At 45.3% G+C, this 19,919-nt stretch overlaps 1 protein-coding gene across 1 annotated transcript in view; it reads right to left on the bottom strand.

Moving 5' to 3' along the window:
- Positions 1-7,606: 7,606 nt before the first annotated feature.
- The window catches only part of BMP7 (bone morphogenetic protein 7), a 40,533-nt gene continuing 28,220 nt past the window's right edge, over positions 7,607-19,919 (bottom strand). The window contains exons 3-7 of the mRNA XM_058850727.1: positions 12,060-12,208; positions 10,691-10,888; positions 9,373-9,449; positions 8,705-8,815; positions 7,607-8,209 (exon numbers count right to left, since the gene is read on the bottom strand). Coding sequence (XP_058706710.1) covers positions 8,060-8,209; positions 8,705-8,815; positions 9,373-9,449; positions 10,691-10,888; positions 12,060-12,208 — 685 coding nt within the window. The 3' untranslated portion in view covers positions 7,607-8,059. The remainder of the gene's footprint in view (positions 8,210-8,704; positions 8,816-9,372; positions 9,450-10,690; positions 10,889-12,059; positions 12,209-19,919) is intronic.

A 19,919-nucleotide genomic window follows, 5' to 3' on the forward strand; every position in this document is an offset into this window, starting at 1 on the left:
ATTTGACTGAGGAGGGAAGAGCTGTAGCTCAATATTTTTGTGAATTGATTAACTGTTTTGTTTTTTTTTCCTCATAAGATCCTCGTATGTGCTGGGTGGGAGGGACAGATGTTGATTAAATGTAAACTACTCTGCAAATGTGTGTGTGACCTCTGGTATGTTGTTCATTTGCACTCCCTTCAGAGGCAGGGAATAGAGCTGGGGAGGGTTTTCCATGCCTCTGTCCAATTAACCTGTGTATTTTCAGCCAGTGACTGAAAAACTGGGGAATCCTGAGCCTAGAACAAGCCCCCGAGGTCACTATTCTCATACTGGCAATAGATCACCCCAAATCATTTGTTTTTTAAGCTGTAGGAGCAGTAAATGCAATGTCTGATATGCCAGGGACTGACCTAGATGGTGACAATCCTTGTGATCTGTCCCACTTGCTGAGAATATTTCAGGAGGAGGCAGGTGAATCACAGACCCAATGCACCCTTGGTCTTCTACCTCTGTTGATAAAGGGGACTTGAGGAGACACCAGGGTATGTCTGACACATGGTCTGGAAATGAAGCAAAAGCCACTCCAGTATCCTGCAGTGCCAGCAGAGATGTTTTTCTTTTCATTTTCTGAGAGGTGCTGCAGCAGAAAACCAGATCTGCTTCCTCAAAGACTGTCACTCCCATCTGGAGAACATAATATTTGACCCGTGGGCTTTATTTGCTGTCAATCTCCCACAGCTCCCAGGAAGGAGACTCCATCTCTTTTTAACTTGCCCAAAAAACAGGTTTCTCAAGGCTTGTTCTTGAGCCAGATGAGAAACATGAAATAAATGAAGGCAAAATACAAGCATCTTCTTTTTTAATTGTCATCAATAAAAACCCTTTGAAGAGGGAATGCTTAGCCAGTGTTAATTAATAGGGCTGTCATTGTGACTCCCCACTGCCACTGCACAGTGCAGTGGCTCACTGGAGACACACAGCTCTCTTTGGCTGTGATTTTGCTTTATTGAGCATCTTGTTCTCAGCTGCTACCAGAAGCAGGAAATCTCTCAGAGCTGTGAAGAGCTGATCCAGTTTGTGCCTTGAACTGGTTGTGCTTTTCCACCTACTCCCATGGAGGAGTGCCTCCAGCAGCTCTCAGAGGGGGCTGCTGCCATTCCTGGCCAAGGAAGAAATTTCAGGGCTTTGGGACCCCCTGTCTCTATCAAGTGTGGTCTAAGCACGTCCCCACTAATGTAGATTTCGAGGAGCTTTGTTTTGTTCCTGCAAACCAAAAATACCAACAGGGTTTTTTTTAAAATATCTGGAAATAAACAGTTACATGATCCACTGAAATTCATAACAAAGGACAAATTGAATCCTTCATGCTGTGTAACAGCCATAAATAAAGGCTTTATGGCTGAGAAGTTGTAGGCAAAGCTCCAGCAAAATCAGATTTATTCCCTCCCCACCCCCTGCACTATAAGTCTCTGGAAATGGGGGTTCCAAAGGCTCTTCTGACACAACTTTAAGTGCAGCTTCTTAAACCAGACTCCCTGCCAGTATTTACAGTTCACATTCTGTGCATGGTATGTGTGTATATAACTGCACCAGCTTTTACAGTTGATTTCTCAGTAGTCATGTGAAACCAAAACAACTGATGGGTTGAGCTTGGAATCACTTGTGCATTTTTCTGATCTGGAATAAAAAGAGGCTGCCTTGGTGTTAGGAAAAAAAAGATCTCCTGATTAAAGTTGCTGCAAGTTGATGGTGGCCCAGTCTCTGTGAGTGTCGTGTTCCTTCTCCCCAAAACCACTGGCTGGGTTTCCAGGGGAACCCTGAAAGATGGGTTTCAGAACTTGGTTGTAAATTGCAAAGGCAGTAGCTGCATTCTTTCTTCTCACAAAGGCATGGCCCTACCTCTCCTTGCTGTCTGCTCTAAAACTTAGCCCTGAGGTGTCATGAAATACAACTTTGGAGTAATTAACCAACTCCTAAAACTGCAGTTCAGCCAGGTCATTGCCTGTTAAGGAAGAACAACTCATTTCAGTGGATTTAAGAGCTGGTTTCTCACTTCAGGAGCTGAAAATAGGTCAGGAGTGGCAGTAGATCACTGTGAGAAATGTATAAACAAATCAGAAGGAAAACTCCTCACGTGTTGGTTTTGGATCAGTGCATATTGGTTTGTTCTCCTTTCTTGTGTGCTTAGAATGTAGCCTAAGATAGAAGCTTAAAAAAAAAAGGGATTTATTCTCATTAAGCAATTGCTCAAATCTCTGTTTTTAAAGAGTCTGAGTGGTGCTGTAGAGCCACTGCTCTGCTCCTGTCTAGAGCTTGTTTTGAGCACTGAGCAAAATGGCTTAAATTGTTGGGACCTGAGAAACGATATCTTTGAGCTCTGACCCTTCATAACTGAATCCAGACACTCAATGTCTCTGCTTCCACATATTTTATATGAAGCACCTGACACAGCAGCAACAAATAACACAGGAATAAATCCAGCAGCCTGCAACAGTTCTCCTTCATTAGCCAAGCCAAAGGTCACCTCGCTGCTGTCACCATCAGTGTCTGGCCACTGCTGGGGCTGTTGTCCACTCTGGACCTTAGTGGAGAGGTCATGCAATGGAAGGGAAGGTGGGGAGCCAGGTCAAAAACGCCTCTGTAGCCCTTTTTGCACTCCACAACCACAGTGACATCCCAAACCTTTGGTGCTGCTCTGGAAATTTAACACAACCCCAACATCCTGGGCTGGAGCCCCAGGTGCTGACACACTAAAGCACAACAGATCCACTGAGTTCCTGGCATCCCCTCCTTTCTTCTTAAGAGCTTCTTAAAATAAGCCCATTAGCCCCAAGTTATCAGCAGCACAGAGATCTCTCTCAGGAGTCGCTCCAGCTCCCGGGCTCTGAGCGTGGTTTCAATTACGGAGGTTGCAGTGGATACAGCCACTCACCCCTTCCCAGTCCCAGCACAAATGCTCCATTCCCCAAATTACTGCTGACTGGCCTGGGATTGGCTTTTATTGCAGACAAGCAAGCCAATTCTTTGAGGCTGGGGTTAATTCAAGCACCTCATGTAGAGCTTTAGCCTGAGAATGGTTAAATGTTTAACCATGCCTCCAAAAACTGGTCAAGTGCAAAGTTGTTTTTCCAAGGGTTTGTTTTTCCCTTTTTCCCCCTCAACATTCCCCAGTGCCTTTCACTGGGGGAAAAAGGTGTGAAACTGATGAATCTGTCTATGGCTTGTCCTGTTTTCCTTTTGAATACAAAGCCAAACTTAGGCTGTTTCAAGATTGTGCCGTCCTCATTTATGGAGTTAATTCATACATGAGGATTCTGTTGGAGAAAACAGCAGATTTATCCTGAAGTGGTAAACCTCACAATACCAAGACACAACTTTCCAAATATTAAAATTAAAAAGTCTGTTCCTATTGCCTGGTAAACGGACCCTTGGAAAACCATCTAGGAAACAAATCAATTAAACCTGTTATCCTAAACTTCTGGTGCTTTTCAGCTGCTGATTTAGGAATAGAAATTCCACAGCATTAGGCAGAAAAAGGGAATAGATATTTTTATTTAAAACAGAGTAACTCAAAGTGGCCATAATAACCCATTTGTGTTGCTTTTGTACTCAGTAATGAATGACTGTAGTATAAAGTGCTCCTAATTTTTGCCTCGAGGTCTTGTCAATCATTACCTGATAAATAAAAACTTCAAACTGGCTCCTTTTAGCTTAATTGGGCAGAATTTCTCTCTGAAGGAAGGTTGAACACAGAGAATAATGTGTTTGTGGCAGCAGTGGAAGTCAGCAGGCAGGGTATTTGGATGGAAGCATACAGAGGATGTGAATTCTGAACTCACAAGATGAGTCTCTGGGGGTTTTTATCCAGAAGTATCTGTTCCCATTGCAGGCAGAGCTGAGGGACTGAATCCAGCAGCAGGGGGAATCCTGCAGCCCCTGGCCATGCCCTTGAGCTCTGCTGTCCCTCTCTGCTTTTGGGCTTTACAGCTGACACTTCCAGAACAATCAGGAATCTTAAAATTGCACTAAGGCTTATTTAAACCATTATTTTTTATTATAAGAACACTGGCAGCAACAGAAGCAGTTTCCTACATAGGAACAAAAGGATATTATTGTCAGTACTGGAACAGATCTGAAACAGCTCAATTAAGCAAACATAACATCCTCAAAGTTTGGCCTGAAAGGAAGTTAAAATAACTGTTCTATAAAATGCTTTAAATGTGCTTTAAAATGTCATTACTCAGATAAATCTAGCTGTTTGGAAGCTCGTTCACCAGGGTTTTATGGCCCTGCCAGTTTATGGCAGTGTATGTATTCATGTCAAGAATTCCTCTTCCAGAACAGTAGATGAGGAGACAAAGCCACAGGAGTGCTGCAGACCAAGGGGAGGCTGCAACCAGCTTGGGAATGGAGTTTTGGCTCCTAGGCTGGGAAAACTGCTCCAAAACACATCCAGCAAGTTGTGTGTATTTATGGCAGAGCTGGAAACCAGCAGATATTTCATGATAGAAGGCTGGAAGTGTTGAAGGCAGTGGTAAAGCTGCTGTTGGCTGCAGGACTGGCCCTGCAAAGCCAAAATATTTATTTTATTCTTTCTCCCCTTGCTGGCACCACTCCTGCCTTACACCTAAATGAGGAGAATTGGGACCATAATGAGAAACACCAGAGGATCCTCCTTCTAAAATTAGTCCAGGCCTACAGGAGCTGAGTAGGTCTCATTTTACATCAATAAAGGTCCTTCCACTGATGCTTTCCTGGACTGTCAGAGCAGTGCACAAAGCAAATTTACTTATGAATTTGTGATTGCTCGTGGAAGATGGCAGATTGAGTCCCAAATGCTGATGATTTAATCCCCTGGCCCAGCAAATATATCTAATTAAACTGGCACAATTCTGCCCACAGTTCAGTATAAACAAGAACCCCAAAACTGCTGCTGTGCCCCAAAGATATAATGCTCAGTTAATAGAGTGATTTAGACATTATTTTTTTCATTGCCTCCATAGCAATGCAGTGTGGTATCCACAGTAGGAAACCTCATGCCAGCAGCATCTCTCAAATATGCTAAAACAATCTAAATTAGAAAATGTCAGCTTCTTGGCTGATGTTTCTTTGGAGTTTCTTTCTTCCTTTCTTGTGCCTCTATAATTTTATTGGGATGACTAAATCTCTGAACTATGTTAGCAGTAAACAGAACTAATTTACCCCCTGCTTCTTTGAAACAGCTGCTGACAGCTGCACTATAATTCAATCATGGATCTTTGCAGCACAGACTGCAAAAACACATCCATATTTTTGCTATTCTTCCCTCCCTGTTGGATTTGGACCGAAGGAGCTGCACCAAATAATGACATGTGACAGTTTTGCCCGTACATAGAGACTGAGCTGCATGAAAACAGAGGCTCAAGATGAAACACTGTCCAGCCAAAAAAGGTTCTTTGAATAAAAGAATAACCACACAGATACACAATGTCATCGGGGTATCTTTTGTAAAGTTGCAATGATTTATTTTACTAGTTTGTACAAAAAGGCTTCTGACAACTGCTCTATGAAAAGAACCAGAAATGTGTATGCATTTTTGCCAACTGTTAATAAATATCTTCTTAAATAAGGAAACAAATGTGTTTAGGAACCCAGAATCATTTTTCCTGCATGTGATTGAAAAGGAATTCAGAGATGGAAATAAATAATTCTTCTTCCGCTTGTGACAACTATTTACAGAAAAATGTACAAACAGTGAAGCTGATGTTGAGCCTAGCAACAGAAATCCTGTTATCATGCTTAAAAACAACAACAAAAAACCAAAACAGAAACAATCCCCACATAATATTTAATATATGAATCCTTTACAGCAAGATACCGTGGTCCAAGTTAAAAACGCAACACACCAACACAGTGACCACCAACACTGAAACACCCGCAAGAGAAAACTAATCCTCGACTACTAAATAGTGGAAGTTCAGGCATGATTAGCTTTTAACTTTCTAGGCAGCACCTTCACTTCCTTTAGGAGGTTTACAGAAGGTGTATATATGTGTACATTGTCAAAAGATGCTTCCTGTGTGTGTGATTTCAGTTCCTCACTCTAAACCAGGGCTGTGCTGGGGGCAGCTTTGGCTGTTTAAGGTGGATGGTGCTGTCTGCAGGCTCCAGGGCTTTTGGCTCCAGCTGTTGTCCTGCTGTGTGTCCAAAGTGTCCCCGTGGGGAGGTTTGCTGGGTCCTGCCTGGGGAGGGTGCCTGCTGCAGCCAGGCTGCCCCTGCAGATGTTGGGTGGCTGGGGGGGATGCCAGGCACATCTGGCAACGTGGCAGCTGCTCACCAAAGCCCCCATCCAAAACCTACCAATGTCGTGGATGGCCTTCCCCTTTCCCATCAGCCTAATCCTGCTACTGAGAAAACACCAATTGACTTAAATGAGATGAGAATTAGGCCATCAGAAACAAGTTTCCAATTTATTTCATAGACAGTAGGGTTTTTTTTCTTCCTTTGCTTATTCTTTTTAAAGTGAGGCATCTGGTCTGGATTTGATCTGTGACTTAAAGGGAGAAGAGCAGTGAGTGAAGTCCAGAATTTCATTTATCTTCCTTCTCTAACTCTCCTCTAAGGCAAGACATGGAGCCAAGTCCCCACTGTGGCTGCATGGCCCCATGTGTTCACTGAGCAGAGACCCATCTCCAGGGATTTATGGTGTCCTGGACCCATCTGTTGGAGGTTTAGCTTTTTGAAGTTTGGAGATTTAGAGCTGGGTGTGCTGGATGCTGTGTTTTATTGGGCATTATTTTCTTTTTATCTCCCTGGTGGAATTGATGCCAATCCTGTTTCTGTGCATGCCAAAGCGGGGAATTGGTTTGTGATTGGTTACTGCAACTGTGTATTCTTCTTTGCAACAACTTTAATTGAGCCTTAATTGTTAAAGTGTGATGTTTGTGTAACCTGTGACTTTAAAAGAAGGAAAAAGAAAAGCCTTGAGGGGACATTTTCTTGCTTCTGGCTCCAGCTTCTTGGTGGCCCTTGAAGGGGATTGCTTTGGGGTTTGCTGAGGCGAAGCCAAGAGAGCAGGGGGTTTATCAGAGGCCCCAGCAAGGAAGGTTTCCTGGCACATTCCCAGTCTGTGTGGTGCTGGGTGCACATCCCAACTCACAGCACCTTCCTCACTTGAGTCCCCATGTTCTTGGAAAAGTGCTGGAACGTGTTACCTCAGGGAAGCCAAAGGACATTTTCCACACAGCAGCAGGATCCTCAGTTACAGCTCTGGAACTGCTTAGGACGCCCCAGATAAACTTCAGCTTTAATCCCTGTTTCTCAGCATTTTGCTGCTTTCCTGTTTCAAGTTCATAGCAAATTGAAATACTTTCTGGCTGCAAGAGGAAATTTCCTTCCTTGTTGATAGGAAAAAAGTGCACCCTGAAATTCTCGCTCTTTGAAGCACTTTTCTTCAGTTCTTTTGCTTGCCAATTGATTTGTTTTATCTTTGCCTAATCTGTCCTTTGAATTTGTGTCAATCCACATCCAGCTTTTGCTACTGTAGTTTAAAACTGGATGTTGCATGTAATTTATCCTTGGTTTTGCTTATGAGATTGAAGCAGAGGGGTGGAAGCAATAATTCTCTAACAAAATACCTGTTCACTCCAGGTATATTTTGTTCACTTATTTTATTGCAAACCGTGTTACAGGAACTACACACACTTATTAGTCACAGCACAAGTCTCACCTTGGATAGATTATTACTGTTTTACTCACAATCAACACTGGTGAGTTTGCAATCTCCAGAAAGACTCATTTGCAAAAGTATGTACTGTAGGAGCCAATTTTGTAAGCAGATTTGGTTTTAAACAGTTTCTCTGGCTTGTTTCAGTTTACAAGCTCATTGTCTGTAATAAACTCAAACAAAATGTGTTCAAATGCCTCTTAAGATCCAGAAACTCTTCCATTGTCTGAACTTTCAGAGGTCTGGTCCTAAAATGGTTTGGGACTTTTTTAAACCCATGGCTGGAGCACCAACCTTTCCCCCTCCCCCACAGAAGCCACACGAACCCACTCTTTACAAATAACTTCTTTCTTCTTTCTCTTTCCTACAAATCTAGTGGCAGCCACATGCTCGTACCACCATGTTCCTGTATTTTTTTAGGATGACATTGGAGCTGTCATCAAAGTAGAGCACTGAGATGGCATTGAGTTGTGTAGGAGCACAGCAGGGTTTCGGCACAGTCTCTGGGTTTATAAAGTGAACCTGGGGAATGAAAACAGAGGAATGTTAAGGTTTACTTTTCCCCTCTCCTCTCCCATATTCTTCTTTCCTGGACAACCTTCTGCCTGTCCCGTACCCTCACCCAGACAGAGCTGAGCTGAGTAACTTTGGGATTCACTGACCCCAAATCCACTTTTGGTGGCAGCACAGAGTGGATCCTCACAGTTTCTCTAAGAGATGCTGATAGTGGGTCTCATGTCTTGCTCCTTCCTTCCCATGCAGTGGGACTAAACCCCCATTGCAGTGTCTATCCCAGGGCCCTTTCAAACCAGAGAGATCCTGCCAATGCCTGCAGCAAAGACAGGGTCATTCCTGGCACTAATTCAGGCCACTCAGGCAGACCTGTGGAGCCAGATGCTGCAGGCACCTTGACAGCTAAGGCAGATCTTCCTTCCTCTGTTAGCTTGGAAACCTTTTTGTGTATAAATTTACTTCTGAGTAGATGTAAGCCTGTGTTAGGAGATAGGGTGCACCTACCAGTGTCTGTACAATGGCATGATTTGTAGCATTCATGTAGGAATTCAAGGGGAAAGCACATTCTCCTTCACAGTAATAGGCAGCGTAGCCCTCCGGAGCGATGATCCAGTCCTTGGTTAAATTGAATCCATTAGATTGTGGAGAAAGACAGAAATGCAGTGAAACAAAGAGCTAACCAGCACATAAATCTAAACATCCATACAGCCAGCAAAACAAAAATCTGGCCCCCTGGCCTTTCTAAAGCTCTCTTACAGGCCTCTAAAGTGCCTGCTCTTCCTGGAGGGACACATCCCACATTGCCAGTGTGCCCACAGAGCAGCTGAACACCTGGGTTCAGTTGTTTTTGCATTCAGCAGTGCCCTCCTGGCTGTCCACGAGGATCACTTCACCCAGCAACACCATGCAGACACAAGCTTTCAGAAAACAAAATGTCTTTAACCAAGTCTAAAAGAATGGGCAGATGAAAATGGAGAGCTGTGTGTGCCTTCAGCACTGCCAGAGCACCCCACAGCTCCTCAGAAGGACCTGAGTGTGCTGAGCTTCCAGCCAGTCTCATACTAAACATTTGTACACCCAGCTTAGCAGAAGCACTTAAACACGCTAAAGGCAGCATACAATACTTTTCCCCTTCAGGAAAAATACCCTGAATACCCTGTGCCAGCCCTTACCTGCCACCCCAGGTCCCTGAAGCTGACGTAGAGCTCGTGTTTCTTGCAGGCCTGTCGCTGGTCACTGCTGCTGTTCTCTGTGAGGGGACAATGGTGGCCGTGAGCTTGGGCTGCCCCAGCTCCCACAGCCCTCAGCAGGGAGCGAGGCATCGCTGCTCTCACAGCTTTTTGGTTTTTTTAGTTGTTTTAATCATATAATAATAGCTGGGTTCAACATATATGAGATGTACTTCTGGCTTTTTTGTGCAAAGCCAAAAAAGGCCTGGGGAAGTAGGTTTTTTTTGTCTTTATTTTTTTTTTTTTTCCCTGGACTTCCTCTGATCTCCTAATAGCACCACACAGATCACTGATTATTGCCTGTACATAAAAGGAGGATAGGTGCAGTTTTAAAGTTTTGTCCACTCTGGATGTGTAGCCTGAGCAGAGACCCAAATAGAAGGAGTGGCTCAGGGAGAATTTCTTCACTGAAAGTGTGGTCAGGCATTGGAAGGAGCTGCCAGGAAGGCAGTGGGGTCCCCATCTCTGGAGGTGTTCAAGGGACTGGACCTGGAACTCAGTGCTCTGGGCTGGTTGATAAGGTTGGAATTGGTCAAAGGTTGGACTTGATGATATTGGAGGTCTTTTCCAACATTAATGATTCTATAAAAATATAGATTTCTTTTTTTTCCTGGTCTTTCTGCTCCTCACAAGCTCTCCTTCCACTCAGTGAGGCACTCCCAGAAGCAGCTGGAATTTGCTGCTGCCTCAGCAGAGCCAGCCCTGAGCTGTGGCTCCTGCTGGGACCATCATCAAGGGCCTGTTACTCTGAGGTATCACATAATTAAGCCACATTTCTATTTCAAATGCCTGATGGAGTTCTCTTCCAAATTAGGAAGCGCTGCTCCCCCCAGAATAGCCGTGGTTATCCTGAGAATGAGTGGATTTTCCTCTTCCATGCAAGAATTTAGGGACTACTACGCTTTTTAGGGGCTAAACTTAAAATCACAAGGCCTGAAAATGAACAGCATCTGGATTCAGATCCACTGATCACTTGCTCATTGCTTTAACGTAATTATCTTCAAAATGAGAATTTATTTTGTATGGGAGAAGGAGTTTTTTCTGGTTAGGCACTTGGAGTACTTTTTAAATTTGGATTAACAAATCCCTCAACTCAACATCGCTTCAAAGAAACATTCTTTCTCCTGACATTTTTGGAATAACCCTAACCCCACACTGTTTTCAAACCAGGACAAAAGGGAGAGCAAAGAGATAAAGTGTGAGAAACGGTTCCCAGGTCACCCCACGGGCAGAAAGGGGGACGCAGGCAGCTGTGCCGTACCTGCAACGTTGGACACCCGGAAAGCCTCCTGGTTCTTTGGTGTTTTGGATCGGTTCTGGCTCCTCTGCTTGCCCCCCGTGGAGCGGATGCTGCGCAGGTGGACCTCGGTGGCTTTGAAGAAGGCGACGGTGAAGGGCTGCTTGTTCTGCGGGCCGTGCCGCCCGATGAGCCCTGCCAGCTTGGGGTTGATGCTTTGTCCTGCAGACACAACAGCCTGCTGAGAGCTCCTGCAGCAGCTGTGCCAGCAGCCAGGGCAGAGCTGCTGCCCATCCTGGGCCTGCCATCAGCCCTCCAAAGACCTGGATTTGTTGGCCAAAGCTGCTTTGTCAGAACAAGGGCAGCTCAGCACAGCACACTTCATTTTACATCTGTGTGTAAAAGTTACATTAAATAGTCCTACATATAATTATTTTACCCCAAATCCGCTTAGCATTAACTTTTCCTGCATTCTTTAGAGGGGTTTCTTCAAGTTCACCAACCTATAATTTGAAGTGATCCTATAAAAGGAACCATAAAACTCAGCCCATAGGAGCACTAAATTCCCACTGGAAGGTTATTAGCTTAAAGTAAAAATGCCTTGCATGAAATGCTGACAGAGTTCCAGATACACCTTAGCTGAGAGAAACAAATGTTTGGAGACATTTTGCTTATTGCTGCATCTTGCCATCACTATTATCTGACAACTTTGTACAAAACTTTGATTATCATCCATGTAGCCTTCATCTTGGGCTTTAGAATAATTAGATTTTTGGTAAAAGACAATAAGTAGGTTTCTCTGTAGAATTAAATCAATTTTTTACAAAAAAAGGCAAGGAGAGGGTGGCAGTGGGAAATTTAATTTTTCCCCCTGTTGCTGTCGAGGGATGTCTGGGTGCTGCTGTGAAGTGCAGAGGTGATATCCAGGATTATTCTGTCCCAAGCTACTGAGTGCTGCTGCTAAACCCAAATTATGTTAATGGTTTTGTGATCCTTTTGCTAAGGACAGAGCTGGGCCCTGTCAGCCACAAATCAAACGTGCCAAAGGAAGCTGACACTTTCCTGGACAAGCCCTGCAAGGCAGCCTGGCCAGGGAGAGTGGCAAAAGGGCTCTCAGCTCTTTTGTTTTATAAGATTCTTTTTTTCTTAAGTAGACTATTTGTTTCATGATTACAGCTCATGTAACAGCAGACACAAAGAAAAATTGGGGGTTGCTTTATTTTCATTTTTACTTCACTTAAATCCTCAAGGATTGCCCAAGCACAGTTGCATCAAAGTCCTGCAGGGCTTACAGCACACGGTTGCAGAATGCAAAGATGAGTATTTGGTGCTTCCCCTGGCTGGGAATGAGGTGCCTGGCACGGGGAGCCCCTGGCTGGTGGGTGCCACTCACCATCAGTGCCTTCCACAGAGAGCTGCAGGCCAAGGTTGTGCTGGGGATTCACCACCCAGTGGTTACTGGTCGCGGTGATGTCGAACACCAGCCACCCTTCCTCTGCAGCCCAGATCGTCCTGGAGTCCAGCAGGAACAAGTCTGAGTCCCTGGAAGCAAGGAGCAGAATTCCCAGTTAGCCAGGATTGCCACTGGAGTCTCCAGAAGTTTCCTCTAGGCAGTGTGTGGGGTTGGGGTTTCAGACAGGGGGCTGGGCTGGTGCTCCCCTCTAATCACCCTCAGATGAAGCTTCTCTTCTCTTCTCTTCTCTTCCAAAAAGAGAGGATGGGTTGAAACAGAGCTGAGGTGGTCTGGAGTTACTTTGCTGCTACAGCTAAACTTGAGCTCCTGATGAAACTTCAAAAAATGTTTGCCAGGCACAGATCTGGAGAATTGCTGTTTGCATATGCAAACCCGCTAATTGGGCAGACAATGCTGCTCATTAGCCTTTCCACACATAATTTCCTGACTTTCCTGCATAGCTGTAGCCTGGTGCAAGCCAGCTGGAGCACTGGTGTGCATACATTAACATGTGTAGTGGGTGCATTTTAAATTTGCTCATCTGAGGTTACAGACAACTGATTGAGGCAATAACCCTCTGCACAGCCACAGGTCTGCACCACTGGGGTCACAATCTTTTATCTTTTTTTGTTTTTTTTTTTAAAGTCCACTGCTGGGTTACTCTAGCTGAAGAAATAACAGCAGCAAATGAAAAATATCCTAAATAGGGAGAGTCTGTTCTTTTGAAAATGGTGAAATTTTTTCAGATTTACCAGATGTTGCCTGGCAAATTTCTGAAAAATTAAAATTTGAGAAAACACAGGTTCTGTAAAGGAAGGAGTCTTATCAGAAAAAAAGGAGATAGAAGTCAGATTAAAAATGGATGTTGTTGCAGTTCTTTTATAAAAAATCACTTTAAAAGAGGAACAAAGACACATGGTGGTGGAAGTGTCTAGACAAGTCCTGTAAGAGCTGTTTTGTACCTGCAGTGAACAAACATGATAACTTGTTCAAGTGTAATTATATCCTTTTGAATGAAGAACTATCCTTGAAAAACCCTTTAATCACATCCTCAAAGCTTTAAAAGGCCTTATGAATTTTATCACTGTGGATTTGTCAGTGCTAATACACATATTTAGCTGTGTTCACACAGTGTCTCTTTGCACGAAACATCAAGTGATCAGAAATGAATCTGGGGAGAGCTGCTGGCATAAGGGCTTTTGACTCACAGCTTTTAGTGATTCTTTTCCCTTTGGCATACCAAGAAATTAGAAGCTTTTTTCCCACACAGAACAGGAATGGAGGGGGTTTTGCAATGCTTTTACTATTCAGTTTTCCTTTCAACCTCAGTGGGCCAGAGTGTGTGTGTGAGCTGATGCTTTCCTCCGGGAGCTAAGGGATGTCACCACCCACCTCTGCTGGCTTTCATGAAATTCAATTTCTGACATGAGTTGCTGCAGAGCACGTGAGCACCCGGCCCAGGGTGTGCAAGCAGAGCATTCTGTGTTTCCTCCCTAAAGCAGGATGGATTTGGATGGAATATGCTGCCAAATACGCAGCCAGTGCTGCTGAGGGTGCAACCAGTCCTTGCTTTTAAGCGAAGTTCTGGGGTGTGGAAACTGGACTTGCTGCAACAGCTCCTTGCTAAGGCAGGGGGGATCCTATGGGAATATCCCAGTGGGTGTTTGGGAGCCAGAGTGGGTGGCTCAGGAAGGATCCAGGGTGCAGCAATGCAGAGGCTCAGTGCAGGTGCTGGGAGCTCCCAGGAAAGCTGAAGTTAACCAGGATGGGAAACCCCTCTCACATCAGCTACAGCAATGCAAGATGCTCGGGCTCTAACCAGGGGACAAATTCCTGGGGTTTCATCCCCACCCAGGAGCAGTGGCCCCGTCCCCACAGCCCAGGACACCTCCCACCCTTCCCTGTTTACAGCACACTGAACCAAACACATCCCAGAGGAGCCAGGGGTGAGGGAGTCCCATGGATTGGCCCTTTCCAGTGGCTGAGGCCAAGTTTCCAGGAGGAAAGGGTTTTTATATTCACACAGTACATTATTTAGGCATGGCCTCTGACTGGAACTCATGATTCACACAAGGTTTAGTTAACAGGGACTTGGCTTGCTTGGTTTTCTCCCCTTGTAGTTCGCAGGTTGATGATAGTAGCAATCATGATAATTTTTTTGTTTTTAGCTACTGCCCAACTGCAGTATTATTACTCAGAAAAAAACAGCCTTTAAGCTTCCCATGCTGGCATGATGCAATCGGGGTAAGAGACAACACGAGGCATCAAGTACCAGGGTGAGTCAGTCTGGGAAATTGTATAATGCGTTTGTTTTCCTGTAGTTACAGCAATGTGCAAACAATAGGCCTGGAGGGGAAGCCCGAAGTGAGAGATCAAAGAGGCCCACTGAAGGGAAATGTCCTTCCCACACACACTTGGAACATTTGGACCCCAAAAAGCCCCGAGTCAGATGCCCTTTGGAGGAGTTTAAGCACTCCTGGATTAGCGATTTCCATCCTGGCCCACCAGCAGTGGGATGTAAAACCTCACTAGTGTTGCAAGCAGAGGCTCCTGAGATAGTGGCTCCTGTTTTGATGAAAAGAAACCTCTCATTCTTTATAAAAAGAACAACCTCCTTTAAGTGGAATGTCCTGCTCTCCAAAGACAGGCAAACAGCATTAAATCACCAGCTAATAGCCAGCCCTTGAGATATCTTTGTTGGACAAGACACAGTAAACACAGCAAGGAAATGTTGTTCTGCTAAGACTTAAACAACATTTATTCTGAGGGCTGCCATCTAATGACTTATCACAGAAGATAGTGCTGGTTAAGTCTAACTAATGTGGCTGCTTTGGGTTTCAGCTGTGAGATAAAAATCAGAGCCCAAAGAGAAAAGGTTTCTAGGGCACATCTCTGTACCTCACCTTCCAACTGTGTGCTCACTGAGCATGTTCCTGGAGCGATGTGAGTGATGGCTCTGCAGCAAGGAGGCAAAAAAACCCCTTTGGTTCCTTGGCCCTGCATTCAGTTCCTTCATTTTAGAACCTTGGTGCATGCAAGAAATCGTACCGTGCCTTTTTCCAGAGCAAGAGATAGGAAAAGCACATGATCCTTCTTTTACAAAAAAATTAAGCTGGGACATGGAAATGTTAATGTCTAGATTAGAGTTACATAAATTACAAAGTCTGGATCCAGACCACAAGAATGTTCTGTTGAGACCACATCAAAATGGCTGAGTGTTCAAAGAACTGACATCAGCGGGAGTGTCAGAGCTTTTAGCAGTGATAAAATTTGGGGCTTTCTGCTCGGTTTTCTCAAGCATCAGGCTGTCAGTGGAGCCTGAGATGAAGGCAGGAGGTTGGTATTTGCCTGCTGATGTCTTTGGTAGTGTCCAGCACTGGATGCCAGACAGGAGAGTCACCTCCTGTTAGAAAGCACTCCCAAAAATTTGTCTGCAGGTCATAGAAGTGCTGTGTGGTCTGTGAAACTTCCTTAGTGGAGCTGTTTTCTGGGCTCAGGGGTGAGTAACGAGTGAGGGTGGCTGGGCAGGATGCATGTGAGATCGTGTCTGGGAAGCAGCTGGAGCTTTGGAGGTGGAAGGGCTGATGCTGGTAAGGAAAGGGATCACAAATATTTAGTGGAAGAGAAAAGGGCTGGAAGAAGTGAGGATTGTGGAGATGAGCACAGAAATAAGAGAACACAAGTACAGAAAAGGCAGGAAAGGAAAGGATAAAGGAAATTGTTGCACCATGGCAATTCTAAATTAAGAGAAAGGATTGACAACTCTGAAGCTTCATGAAAATAGTATGTATGTCTTCTTTGCTTTTTGCTGGGGTACTTTTTCAGTCTCTGGGATGGAGTTTGGCTTGAAGCCATAAACACTAGAAATATATACAAAAATGAGAGGTGCTGCATCTGCCCCATCACGTGCCTGAGTGAAATGGGGCAAGAGGAGAACATGGATGAAAAGATGAGAGATAGAAATTCTGCATTAGCAAGAGAACAGGAGATAAAACTCTGCATTTATAGACTATAATGCTGTAAGGTCCACACTATTTTAGGACAGTCCTCTTGCCAAACAGTCCCTGCTTTTCCGTCTGTTTTCTTCACTCACTGAACCCATCCCGCTCGTCAGCCCTGTTATTTCAAGCTGCTGGTTGACAAGTGGTAGTAAACACTAATGAGCACTTCCAAGTGGGATAAAAATAAATGGGAAAATGGACAGGCAGCAGCAGTGAAGGTGACTCTTGGCAATTTCCATTACACTGTAAGACAAGGTGATTTCTGTGACCAGCCAGTGCTGGGAGCAGCCTCAGAGCCCCGGCTCACCCAGCTCTGTCCTGACAGCAGCAGGTCCTGCTGACCCCTGCCTGCATCAGGGACAGGCAATCCCTCAGCCCAAATCCCTCAGGGCTGCCCTGATCCCTCCCTGCTACCTGCAGGAATTACAAATTTCAGTGTTTTAAACAGCAACCGTACAGCAGCACCTTGCAACAGCTTTTGAATGGCTTTACAAATGTGGGTGAGGCCTCCTGCTTCTGTTTTAAAGTAGGAAACACTTGAGGCATGGATATGGTGAATTCTTATTGATTCAGCATGTAAACCACAGTGTTTAAGCCAGGAGCACAATCCTCTCCTCTTGACTCACATTCTAACCCTAGAGGGGCTGCTTGGGTCACAGGCATGGTGCAAGTTTTCCAGCAGGCAGCCCAAGGACAGAGCTGGCAGGGGGGGAAGGGGGTTATTCACAGCCAGGTTTGAGCAGGTGGAGGGAGGAGAAGGCAAAAAGAGCATCCTGGGAGGGTGAGAGGAGATGTGGGGTTAGAAGACATCTGTTTGGATTAAAAACCTGCCGTATCCAGATTCCAGTTTGCTTGGTGTCATTGCTTAAAGTCAGCTGCAGCTGTCCAAAGACAAGCTTAGGAAAATATTTTTCAGACTTTCCTACTTTGAGAGGGCCCCAGGATCTCCCTGGGCCTCTCCCTGGCACGTTTGCAACACCCTCTGTACACAGACCTGATTCAGCCCTCCTCCCACACCTTCCCTTCCCTGGGCCTGGGATCCCCTGCTTATCCTCCCCTCTCCCCAACACTGATAAAAGCTCTCCCCACTGATAAAAACTCTCCCCACTGATAAAAGCTCTCCCCACTGATAAAAGCTCTCCCCACTGATAAAAACTCTCCCCACTGATAAAAGCTCCCCCCATGCCTCGGGCAGGAGCCACCAGCCAAACACAGCCCAGGGGCTCTGCCAGGTGAAGGGATGTCCACAGCAGGAATTCTGTTTGCTAGAGGTGTTTTCCAAGGATTGGCCTGAAAGCTGGCTGTGCTGGTAGTGAAACAGGTCTGTGTAAATTCTGTTGAACCTAGGGGAAAATTAAATTCACTCTAAAATTGCGGCAGATCCTTAATTCTGCTTTGTGTGCTTCTAGTAGCTGTGTTGCCTTTCTTTTCTTTCACAGTGTTGGAGAAGGGTAAAACTGAGATCTCAAAGGTTGATTAAATGGCAATGGGAGTTTGTTTCTGAGATGCAACGTTGCCTAAACATGAAGCCTCTTGTAAAAGCAGTGCTGAGAGGAATGAGGTTATACACACACACATCTCTGTCACTTTCCATGCAGCTGTTTCTGCTCGGCACTGAAGGGCTGTTCATTAGTGCATCACTCACCCAGCAAGGACCCACTGGGCTTTGCAAAATGCCTCCTGCAGCTCCTCAAGTGAAGAGTTGTGCCTTGCTAAGTTCAGGATTTGTCAGAGGTTTTTGCAGGCTGCAGTGGCTTTTAGGAATGGTCTGAAGGAGAAAAGCAGATACAGCTCTGTTCTTGGAGAGCTGCAGGATCTCTACGCTCCAGCTGCCTTGCTGCTGGCTGAGAGATAAATGCAGTTATCAACTGTGTTGCAGATAAGTCACCAAAAAATTATAATCAAAGCTATTGTCAGCATTTGTAGACACTGTCACAGTGCTGGGGCACATCATTAAATCAAACTGTGCTGTGCTGTGCCATCCCCAGAACGATCACGCTGCTGCCAAAAAAAGCTCCAAAAAGAAGGCACATCTGCTTAATGGGCTGGGTGGGCCCAAGCCTTTCTTAGGTACTAGAATTACATGTTTCAACCCACAACATGGAACCAGACTCCAAAGAATGGCAGAAAGGGGTCTGGAGAGGGGCTCAGGTTTGATCTGGTGCAGCAGTGGTGTAGTTTGAAGCTCAAGCTAAAGCGTTCCAGCTGCAAGTCAAACCCAGGAATGCATCCTGCAAGATCTGATTTTTCTGTAGGGCTGGTAACATGAGCATTCAAATCACTGCCTTTGAAGCCCTTGAAATCCATAATGGCCACAAAGTGAACATGTAACAACTACATTTCAATTACCAAAGGCTGGTCAAGTACCTGGTTTTATTCTCTCCAGTAACAAAACTCTCATCGACTTCAAAGGGGTTGGGATTCACTCTGCAGTGCAAGTGCTGGGTCCAGCGAAATAGGAGATGTAACTCTGGGATGAGATATTTCAGCCTCAAAAGGTGCAGACAGAAAAGCAGGATTGAGCTCTGAGCTTTAAGGTAGCTCCATTTCAAAATGCTGAATTTTTTCTGCAGCTTCAGGTTAATCAGCTGAGGGGGATGCCCTGAGTGAGCACTGGGATCTGCTTTGCTCTCCCTCCTTTTTCAGGAGGGAGACTTGAGCAGCACCCGGCTCCACCTTCAGCTCCCACTGGGAAGGGTTTGTCACCACCAACATGGACTGGATGTCCTGCTGCTGTCACCCTTCTCAGGTCAGTCACTGGCTTTGGAAAACCTTCCCAGGCTTTTGGGGGAGTGAGCCACAAAGTCCAAACAGAAGTTGGACATGAGTCACTGGACTTTGAGCTATGCACTCGAAAGCTTAGAGACATGTTATACCAGTTAAAACATCATCAGTGTGTGTGATATTTGGGACATTTTTGTTCATGAATGTACTTGTTTGCCTAAAGTGAATAACTGATGCTGTGTGCCTAAGGAATGCTGTGCATGCCTTTTTATCACAGAGATGTTGCCAGTTTGAAGAGCTTGCCTTGCAACAAAAAGATTTGGAAAAGTCAGAAAGAATATTTGAATCATTTGGCCTGATTTCCTACAAACACCTGTAATAATATCTTCAGTCCAACTGAGATATAATTTCTAGTAGTCCCAAGTCAAGTGGCATCTCCTCTGCTGCAGAGGACAGGGCTGGGCTCTCATTTTTACTGCCAGGGTTGTCAGGTTGAGTAGGTGGATGGGGGAGAGTTTCCACCCTGCAAATGTTTGTGCTGCTGAGGGGCAGAATTTCAGGAATAATCTGCTGGGGGTGCAGCTGTTGCTCTGGAAACACCTAAGCCTGTGTTTTTCACTGACAATGAAGTGCACACAAGAGATGTTGCTGGTTAGATGCCTCCAACCTGTCTGAACTCGTGAAGTCATTAAAGGCTGAGCTGCTCATACCTCTGCTTTATGTGAACCGAGGGCACCATCACACCCTCCAAACCGGAGGCTCCTCTGTGGTTTAACTAAAAATCCTTCAGCACATCTCACAGAGGAAAATCCCTGCAGCCACCCTCAGCTTGAGCTCTGCAGCTCTGTGCTGTGGCTCGGGGAGCTGTCCTGCTCTCTGCCCTTGTGAGGTGATGCTCAGCTGCCCCTGGCAGGAGCTGCTGTGCCTGGAGAATCCCCTCTCCTTTCAGCTCTCCAAAGGCAATTCCAGCAGTGCTTCTGTGTCAGCAGAAGGAAACCCAAAGGCAGCAGAGGTTTCCCTGCCTGCGTGGGGGGGAGGGTTTGGCTTTGTTTTGCTCCTGTTGCTAACAACGTCA

This window comes from Poecile atricapillus, chromosome 15 (genome assembly GCF_030490865.1).
Source record: "Poecile atricapillus isolate bPoeAtr1 chromosome 15, bPoeAtr1.hap1, whole genome shotgun sequence".
Classification (NCBI taxonomy): domain Eukaryota; kingdom Metazoa; phylum Chordata; class Aves; order Passeriformes; family Paridae; genus Poecile; species Poecile atricapillus.